This window comes from Corylus avellana, chromosome ca4 (assembly GCF_901000735.1).
Source record: "Corylus avellana chromosome ca4, CavTom2PMs-1.0".
Classification (NCBI taxonomy): Eukaryota; Viridiplantae; Streptophyta; class Magnoliopsida; order Fagales; family Betulaceae; genus Corylus; species Corylus avellana.
This window is the reverse complement of record NC_081544.1, coordinates 17794999-17805403: the sequence shown is the minus strand read 5'-3', so window position 1 is coordinate 17805403 and position 10405 is coordinate 17794999. Positions and strand designations below refer to the sequence as shown.

At 34.2% G+C, this 10405-nt stretch overlaps 1 protein-coding gene across 1 annotated transcript; it reads left to right on the top strand.

The window, feature by feature from the left end:
- The first annotated feature begins 3912 nt into the window (after positions 1-3912).
- On the top strand, positions 3913-10199 carry LOC132177487 (two-component response regulator ORR21). The gene is made up of 6 exons (XM_059589831.1): positions 3913-4390; positions 5766-5918; positions 5997-6395; positions 6576-6652; positions 7732-8907; positions 9555-10199. Exons 1-5 carry the CDS (start codon positions 4168-4170, stop codon positions 8905-8907), a joined length of 2028 nt encoding a protein of 675 aa, XP_059445814.1. The 5' UTR covers positions 3913-4167; the 3' UTR covers positions 9555-10199.
- The last annotated feature ends 206 nt before the right edge of the window (positions 10200-10405 follow it).

The following is a 10405-nucleotide window of genomic DNA, read 5'->3' as shown; positions in this document are numbered from 1 at the left end:
AAAGAGTAATTTTAAAAGTCACTCTTGTATATCTCTTGAGTCCCTCCAAGAATGATATGGCTATTAAAATCACAATTTAATCAAAATTCAATAGTGATCAATCATAAGCCCAATTGTGCATTTAATAAGCACATTATCTTAGGAGGAACTCAAGAGATACACAAAAGAGACTTGTAATATTACTCCTATCTAAATGCTAAAGAACTTTAAGAGTCCGTTTGGCTCCACAATTCTACAAGCCCAAAGCACATTTTCAAATAAAATCTTAAAAAGAGTCTCATTTCGAAGTGTATTTTTAAAAAATGATAGTTTGAAAATGTGAATAATTTTATGTTTTCAAATCGTAGGCAGACAATGGATGCATTTTTTTTTAAAAAAAAAAAAACACGATTTTAAAAATTAAACTGGGATTTTAAAAGGCTAAATCACTATTTTATCAAACATATAAGTGCGTTTATAAAAATCACATTTTCAAATTATAAATTTTGAAATTGCTATTTTTTAAACCTCACTATTTGAAACTGTAAATCCAAATAAACCCATAATGTAAGAAGCTCACAAAATGCTGGCCTTTTCCATACACTGTTTATATTTGTTGCAATTGTTTTATGCATGAATAAGTTGTTTTACAATGTTTTTCAATGCCAAAATACTACCTAAGATTCATGTTGAAGAATTTTTAACGACAAGATTTATGTGGGGTTTTATTATTTACAATCAACATAAAATCATGGGATAAATGTAAAATTGGTTCATATGGTTAGCTTAAATTACAAATTACTCACTGTGGTATAAAAAATAATTTATAGGTTCCTGTAGTTAACCTAAATTACAAATCATTCTCTATAGTATAAAAAATAATTTATAGATCCTCAGAGCAGGCCAAAATAACAGTTTACTCCTTAAAATTATTTTTTGTTAACTTAACAGAATCCGTTACTTTGTCACATCATATCTAATAAAAATGTGATACATGTTATTATTAATTTATGACTTTAAAAAAGTTAGGCATGGTCACTTGTGTGGTAGATTTTTTTTTCTTCTTCTTCTTCTCTTTGCCCTTTATTATCTATGTTAGTTGGTTGAACATCGATCTCTTGTAACCATTTCCTGCATTTAATTAGAAAAAATAAAATAAAAATTGGTTGAACCTGGTCGAGCTAGAAACCATAAGATCAAGGTTGCATTGTAAACCTATTGAAATATTGTATCAATTGATATTAGAAAGCCCAAAGTGACGAAACAGATGATTGTAAAAGAACAAATGAAGAATAAATTGCTCATGACACAATCAGACGAAACATATAAAATGAACAATTAGACGAAACAAACAAACTGATTGGTGGCCCGGGACGGTGGCCTTAAGGAAATACGGGAAGCGGTGTTCGGCACATTCATGGAGAAAGAGATGGTTTCTCTTGAATGAGTGCTTTGTTTATGTGTCGACGTTCTCTTTATTATTTGTTAGAAAAGCTGAGGTATCTCTTTTTATTAGACACTGTAAAATACACACTTTATACCAAGACCGGATTGTAGTTATTCTTTTATATATATGATATGTAAATTATCAAACACCACCTTTCTCTCATTAATTTTCTGAGTAATGCTATATAGTTATTTCTTATTCTACTCTTAGATCATTGGGCGAATGTCGAAGTGCCTATTAGTTTTTGGATTAATTTTTATTCAAAAATTTACAAAAAATAAAAAATAAAAAATTATGAGCTAATAGACACGGATGCATCAACAAAGTAGTATAGGAATCAAATAAGAGATTGAGAGTCTCCCTTAAACTACCAAAAAATTGACAATATTTTCCCAAGGCCAACAAAAAGACAAAAATGACCATGACTTTTTTTTTATAAAAAAAAATAAAAATAAAAATTACTCCAATAAATTCGAAAAAAAAAAAGGAAAAAAAAAATTCTTTAAGAAAAAAATGAAAATTTTTAAATTTCCACACCTTGTTTTATTTTTTTTGTTTTAAAATTGTTTTAATTTTAAATTTTAATTTTATTAAAGTTATTTTCATCATTGGGAATGATATTGATAATGTTTTATAATTTGAAAAATAATATTATCTCAATTGAAAGTTAGTAGGCCGGATACATTATCAATTAGATGGTAAACCAATCGTTTGAGGGTACGTGGACTTTCTTCAAATAAAAAAGAAAACAAGAGAGAGACAATGGAGGCTAAGAGCATTCACAATAAGCTCCTTAAATATTAGGGGCGAACAGATTAACCGTTCGCTACCGAACAATCACTGATCGACAACTAACTTCTGATGGTCGGTAAGTGAAATATAAATATTGTTTCGACATTGATTCAGTTCGGTAGGATGTAGAATTTTTATTTTGTCGGTTAACTGACAATTAACCAACTTAATTGATTTTTTAAGTAAATTTTGAATTTTATCTGGTAAGTTTCCTTATAGTGTTCGTCCATCTGGTTTGTGATTGTCCTTTTGGTTCGTATTTCATGAATTTACTTTTTCTTTTTATTTATAAAGCATATGCTTTACTGATTTTGTAGTTACAAAGAAATTAATAAATTTTAGTTTAAAAACTTATAACCGACCCACTACTACCGATTAACCGAAAAAATTGAAACAATTCCTTATCAGTATGAAGTTGGTTAATTAATCGAGTTTCACGAATTGATAAGCAAAAATACTTCTACCGACACCGACCAAACCGATACACACTCATACTAAATATCACTTTAAGTCAAATTTGGGCTAATTTACAAAATAAAAAATAAAAAAAACATGCTCCAATAAACCCCCTACTCCCCTCCATATTTTTAGTTTTGTCGAAAAAAACAAACGTCCCCACATTTGAAGAGCCAAAATCCACTCCCTACTTTTTTTTTTTTAAATGTTATTTCCTCTCACTCCTCCACTTGAATGCAACACACTTCTTTCTTCTAACTCTAGATCTTCCTACAACCATTCTAAAACTAATAAAAAATAGGAGAAAAATCACGTACTCATTACTCACCTCAAACTACCACTTTTGGTAACATTCCCATTCAAATATTCAATTGTGACAATGCCCCAAAACTACCAAAAACTCCTCTCAATGACGAAAATAGCTTTACTAATTTTTTTTTTTAATTTAAAAAAAGAAAGGGATGTAAATTTTTTTTTTTAAAAAAAAAAGATTGTTTTTTTTTTCTTACAAAAAATTAATTAAATTTGTTCAAATTTATTGGAGCATTTTTGTTTTATTGAAAAAAAATTTAGAGTTATTTTTATCTTTTTTCTGACCTTGATGGAATATATTGTTAATGTATTAGTAGTTTAGGAGAAATATTATCACAATTAAAAGTGTGAAAGAAACATTGTCAATTAGGTAATAGTTTGAGGCAATATGTGATTTTTTTTCTAAAAAAGTAATAGTTAACTAAGGTAGAAAAATATATAAAAGATTTGCTATTTAATTCTTTTTTTAAAAGTATATTGAAAAAATAAATTTTTCTCTTCAATAAAAGTTCACTAGAAAATGCTCTAATCTGATTGAGGAGCGGCGAGTCGAGGCTGGTTAAAAGCAATGACAGGAAACTTTGCATGCGCAGCGAGGGACCACTACCACCAGTCCACCCCTCTCATTCGTCATTCCTCTCATTAACTCCAACCCCAATTATTTCCAGCTTTTCTGTTTCTCCTTTTCTCTCTCTCAATTACCCTATAAATAAATACCAGCAATAAAAGGAAAAAGAAATACAAAAACCGGCAAATTACAAACAAGGACAACGGCAATACTGACGTAGATAATGACCTTTTTACCCTAGTAAGTTTCCTCAGATTAACAATAAAAAAAAAAGAAAAAGAAAAAGAAAACAAGGACATAATTAATGAGCTTTAACAAAATATTATTATATATAATAACCTTTCTCTCTCACCTTTCTGTCTGTCTGTGTCTCTTTTTGTTCAATTCCGCTTTTTCTCAGACACAAAAATCCCAACAAAATCAAACCCCTGTAACTCCCACTCCTTTCTCGCCCGGATCTGTTAATTTGTTTCGTTTTCTCCCACGTTTTCTCTCGGATGATAGGGCTTACTATAACAGATCTGGCTCCAAAACGCGATAAAAATGGTCAATTCCCGCACTTTTAGAGGCGCGGAGTAGTGGGCTCAGTTGGGCTTTAGATTCTTGAGTTGCGATGGCGGCTATGCAGAGAGTGTCGCATTCGAACGTGACCACAAGCGGGGCGAGCGGCTTTGCCTCCTCGACGTCCTCGTGCAAGGGCGGGGGTGCTTCTGCTTCTACTGCTGAAGTTGGGGTTCACGATCAGTTCCCGGCGGGCCTTAGGGTTCTCGTGGTCGACGACGACTTTACTTGCCTGAAGATTCTTGAGCAGATGCTCAACCGCTGCCGCTATTACGGTCCGTGGCCGTCCAATCTCTTTGTTTTCACTTCACCACCGGTTAATTAGGCTTTGCTTGCTGTTTTCTTGTAAAAACTTGTCAATTCGGTCAATTTCACAAGTTTGGTTGGTCAGAAATTTTATCGTGCCGCTGCTTGGAACTTGGGTGTAGTTGTAATTAATTTCTTTTCTTGGGAGTTTTTACTTTGAATCTTTGATTCACTTCGTTTGTGCCACGCAGTATGCGGTTCGTCGTTTTAGTGCATAAAGATTCAATTTTGGTTGCTTTATATGTGATTTTGGTGCCTGCTTGGGTGTGTGTGGTGAATTCCTTTGCTTTTGGTTTGTGCTTGTTTCAGAGTGAGATAGGATATATAGGCAAGCTTATTTTCTCAATTAGAAGATTAGGATGTAATAGTAATCATCGCTCTAGGATTGTTCAGGTCCTGTGACATATTTAATCTTAATATTTTTGCAAATGTGTTTGTGAATATTATGTTTGAGATGCGGTTTTATCTTGAATATACTATGTATTTGAATTTTATTTGCTTATATTTTCATATATGTTTGATTTTAGGAGATCTTTAAATTTTATTGATTTATATTTGTAATTTTTTGCTAGTTTGTAGTGGAAATTCTTATAAAAACTTCCATGAATTTTTTAGGAGTTATTTTACGTTTTCTAGGGTTGTTTATGGGTCTTTTTAGGTGGTAAGGGCTAGAAAAGAAGGTAGGGGGTGCTAAATTTGATGTTAAAAGAAAATTTTTATAGAGCTGCTTGCATTGTTTTCCAGCCTCTCTTCTCTTCCCTTACTCCATCATTCTCTCTCCTAACCCCTTCTTGGGGGGTTGTCTCATCTCTTCCCCCTCTCCCTTCAATCTTCTCCCCTACTTTTTCTAAAATAACTTTAATTCTTTGTACTGGCAAGTTACATGTCTTTGGAAGAAACTTCTTATGCAGCAGTTTCGTGAATTATAGTAAAGTTAATAATATAAGCAGTCCTGTCCATGACATCTGCAGACAGTATATACTCACTTTCTCTTGTTTACCCAGTAGTGTAGCTCATTTGACTTTATTATGCTATCTGGAAGCTAATAATTTATGAATCTTGACTGCTTCAAAAACAGAAGTTTTGTCTTTTAGAGTTTCTGGGATTGTGATATGAGACTTTTTGGTGCTTTATTTACACATGTTCAGAATGGTCGAGAAAATATTTGTGTAACATGTTCCACAATTTTTGAATAGGGCAGGCTTGTGAGAATATTATTATGAAATTGCATACATGACGAAGCAAGTAGTAAGGATCTAGATATGATATAAATCAATCTCAATCAGGGATGTTATGTGTTGGAATTTTGTTTAGTTTTTAACACTTTCTTTTCATTGGTTACAGTTACCACTTGCTCTGAGGCTACTGTCGCTTTGAATCTCCTACGGGAGAAGAAGGGGTGTTTTGATGTGGTACTGAGTGATGTACATATGCCTGATATGGATGGTTTTAAACTTCTGGAGCTTGTTGGGCTAGAAATGGATCTTCCTGTTATTAGTGAGTATCATATTTTCTTCCCACAAAAATGTTTGAAAATTTTGCTTACATACATTAACATGTCAATATATTCTACAGTGATGTCTGCTGATGGGAGAACAAGTGCTGTGATGAGAGGAATTAGACATGGGGCTTGTGATTATTTGATTAAGCCTATTCGTGAGGAAGAGCTCAAAAATATATGGCAGCATGTTGTTAGGAAAAAATGGAATGAAAATAAAGAACATGAACACTCAGGCAGCTTGGAAGAGAATGACCGGCATAAGCGGGGGAATGATGATACTGAATATGTTTCCTCTGGTAATGATGGATCTGAAGGAATGCTGAAAGCTCAGAAAAAAAGGGGCAATGCTAAAGATGAAGATGAACTTGGATTGGAAAGTGATGATCCTTCTGCATCCAAGAAACCACGTGTAGTCTGGTCTGTGGAGCTCCATCAGCAATTTGTCAGTGCTGTGAACCAACTGGGGCTTGATAGTATGATCTGCATCTACTTTTTTCTTTTTAGATTTTTTTTTAAGAATTCTTTTAATGTTGTATATTGTGGGCTGGGGATAGGGGGACAGTACAGTAGAGTCTGCTGGTATATTTCATTTTGTGAATGGTTATTACTTCTTTTGATCATCTCTGATTAGAAGTTTGTGCCTTCCATTTCAGAGGCTGTGCCAAAGCGAATTTTGGAATTGATGAATGTACCTGGTTTAACTAGAGAAAATGTTGCTAGCCATTTGCAGGTTTATTTCATCCCTACTTATCAATCTTCTATGCTTGCATGTGATAATTTTTATACGCACTTGGAATTTATCACTAGAGGAATAGGAAGTAGGGAACTCTAAAGCATAAATTAAAAGTAGAAGGGAGTATGTGTATACTCTCTATGAATAGAAGTCAAATGCGTGTCAGAACAAACTATGTCTGCTTTTAAAATACGAAGGTATTACGCTTTGTGCCCTACTCTGATGTAGAACTGGTTGCCATGGACTTTGTGGAGCTGATTGACAAGCAAAAGCCTAAAAAAACAGCCTGTGGAGCCTGCTTTTAATCTACTTTTTTCATCAGTTTCCAGGCCCTTTTTTTAGTGAGGTATCCCTTTAGGTTTGATATTCAGTTTATTTCAGCTTAGTCCTTTGCTGTTGTCCCTTTTTAGGCTATTTAAAATAGCTTGGGAAGTGTTATGTAATTCTACTTTATTTCGTAATTTTTGTAAATTTTCTTTTTGGTAGTATCAGGATTTTGGATCGTCCATTATGATGGTATTTTGTAAATGGTGAATGCTTCGGTTTTTCTATCAATACAATTTGTTATCAATGAGCTTTATCTCAAATGGGACTTCCTCCCTTTGTAGCAAAGTGGAGGGTGAAGGTTGTAGGTTCAGGTCCCCATCAGGTGTGTGTAACTTACCATTTAAAAAAAAAATTGTCAAGAGTTTCTTTATTCTGTGATGGGTCCCAAACCCTGTGGATTCAGGGTTTATTGCTTCCACTATTTCAAACTCCCTTTGCAGTGTAAGCCTTTAAATAATGATGAGCCACTTGTGGATTTATGTTGATTTTTAGCTATCTTGATGAATTTGAAATCAGATTGGAGTAAGTCATATGAACTGTCTAGTGCGTAGCTTTACTGCCTTTTTCTTTATGTCAATAGCGATGAACCTTGATTTTACATGATGGGGAAACATTGTATATTTATATTGGAGATACTAAATTCTGTTTTAACCTGAATATGATTTGCACGTGATCTTTTTATATTACTTCTCAAATGAATAATCCCACTTGTTATATTTTAAGATTCGTAATCCTATTTCAATTTGCAGAAATTTAGGCTATATTTGAAGAGGTTAAGTGGAGTAGCTCAACAGCAGAGTGGAGTTTCTAATACCATTTGTGGGTCTGTGGACCCAAATGTGAAACTGGGTTCACTTGGACGATTTGACATCCCAGCATTGGCTGCTTCTGGTCAAATCGCACCACAAACACTGGCAGCCCTGCATGCTGAGCTTTTAGGTCGACCAGCAGGTAACCTAGTGGCAGCAATGGAGCAGCCTGCTCTTCTACAAGCATCTTTACAGGGACCCAAGCGTATCCCTGTTGAACATGGTGTGGCATTTGGTCAGCCCTTAGTAAATTGCCAATCAAATGTTTCGAAACACTTTCAGCAATCAATCATTCCTCCTGTGGAAGATGTTTCGTCTGGGTTAGGAGCGTGGCCATCCAATAACCTTGGTCCAGTTGCACCTAATAACAATCTTGGGGGGATGAGTGCTCAGAATAGCAACATGTTGATGGATATATTACAGCAGCAGCAGCGACAACAGCAGCAAGAATCGCAGCAGCAGTCTTTGCTTTCTGAGCCTAGCCGTTCAATCAATGTGCAGCCATCTTGCCTTGTAGCTCCCTCTCAGCCATCTGCCAATTTTCAGGCAGGAAACAGTCCTGCTTCAGTCGGTCAGAATTGTAGCTTTAACAGGAGTTCTGTTATTGATTACAGTCTTCTCTCGCCTCAATCAAATAATTCCCCATTGAATATAGGACAATTCTCTAATGGGGTTATGAAAAGTACAGGTGTTCTTAATGGCTACTCAGCCCCAGGTTCTATTTCTCCTTCTGTGTCGTCTTGCCCTGTAAATGTTACTAACATGGGTCTGCAAGGTCAAGCCACCATTACATTTAGTGCTGCCAGACAGTTGCCAGGAATTGTTCCTAGTATGCATGATATTCAGGCTTCTTATGTTGCGAAAAGAGGAGAAGTGCTTGATCAAGGACCTCTTCGGAATCTCGGATTTGTTGGTAAAGGTACTTGCATTCCAAGTCGATTTGCAGTAGATGATTTTGAATCACAAATGAATAACTTGAGCCATGGAAAACTATATGCGGAGAACAACAGAGTTAAGCAAGAGCCAAGTGTTGATTTTATGGATAATGCAAGACCGGGCATCTCTATATTACAACAATTTTCGTCGAATGATGTCACGAGTGTTTTTACAGAATAGGTAACTTGGTTTACATGGTTATTGTGTATATTTCTTTATGCCATATATGCATGTGCGTGCTAAATTTCACTTGGTTTTGTGCATTTAGAGCTTGTTTGGAATTGCATTATGAAACTTAAAAAGTGCTTTTAGTATGTGCCCAAAAAAAATTAGTCCTTTTGGTAAAAACTTGGAAAACCTTTTTTTACTTTTTTGCTCTAAAAAAGCTCAAAACTGTGTTTTGGGAGAAGCTTGAAAATGAGGGTTTTTTTATTATTATTATTATTATTATTATTATTTTATATAAATAAACTCTTTTTGGCTGTTTCTAGAGACAATCTCTATTTTCTAATGCAATCCCAAACATGTTCTTAACAATCTCTCTACTACAAGGCATCCTTTTATTTTATAGCCTTTCTTTGGTAGTCATGCTTATAGGTGATTTTCTTTTAGTTTCATCTGTGGAGGACCATAATATGGCTTTTGGATAAGTTGTGCTTTTTACTTGCTCACACTATTTTATATTTTGGTTATTGCATATGATAGATAATGCAATTCAGCTTGTAGATCTGATCTTTATTAACACGAATGATTATTAATTATATTGCTCGAATGTCTCATTCTATTTTATTTTCCTGGAGGTCTAATTCCAATTTTTGTTTCAACAGGCTTGCACTGTGTGGTGAGATTGCAACTTATTGTCAAATGCTGAGAAGGGATTGTTGTCAGAGGAATGCAACACTTCTCAATTTTTTCTTTTCAAAATTTGCTCACCGAATATGGTCACACATTTTTAAAAAATAATAGATTGTGACATTATTTGGAAAGTAAATTTTAGAGAAAAATTTTGGGAAGTGTAGGTAATTCTTAATATTTTTAGGGTAGATCGGATTGGCAGTGGCTGTACCAAACTCGGTGCACTGTGGAAGCTTCTTTTAGAAGGAATTCTTGTTGTGAACAGGTTCACGTGTGTAGGAGAGTAGGATTAGCTTTTTAATTAGGGTAGGAATAATAAGTTGTGTCAGACAACAGCTTGAATTGGTTTCCAGCATGGTGGCATCTTGCCTGCATAATTGTGTAGTTAATTAGGGCTTTTTTCTTTTTTCTTTTTTTTTTTTTTCTTTTTTTAACGTTATTGAGAAATTTCTCATTTATTTATTACTCGTTGGATCTGCTAAGCTGGTTGTAAATATATTATTTATTTCTATTCTGAGCTACTGCATGTAAGCTGACCAACCAAACTTAAACTAATATAACCTGGGTTTGGTTGGAAACCTCAAATTGAGGGCTCAAAGCTTGCATTGTTGCTACTACTTGATCAAGTTGTTCTGAATTGTGTTGTTCCAATAATTGCTTTCGTTAACGCAAGTGTTATGAGTAACTGAAAAGATGGTGATTTGAGATAAAATTATGGGGTAATTACTTTTTACCCTTATAAACTATCATGCTACATCAACATGATTCATGCACTACCACGCTCACTATCTGAACACATCAAACTACTATTTACTTACCAAAA

Excerpts from the sequence above, each read along its gene's own strand:
- LOC132177487 (XM_059589831.1), top strand. The coding sequence starts at position 4,168 with ATGGCGGCTATGCAGAGAGTGTCGCATTCGAACGTGACCACAAGCGGG. Across the intron at positions 4,391-5,765 it reads CAACCGCTGCCGCTATTACG|TTACCACTTGCTCTGAGGCT; the intron begins GTCCGTGGCCGT and ends CATTGGTTACAG. Across the intron at positions 6,653-7,731 it reads ATGTTGCTAGCCATTTGCAG|AAATTTAGGCTATATTTGAA; the intron begins GTTTATTTCATC and ends TTCAATTTGCAG.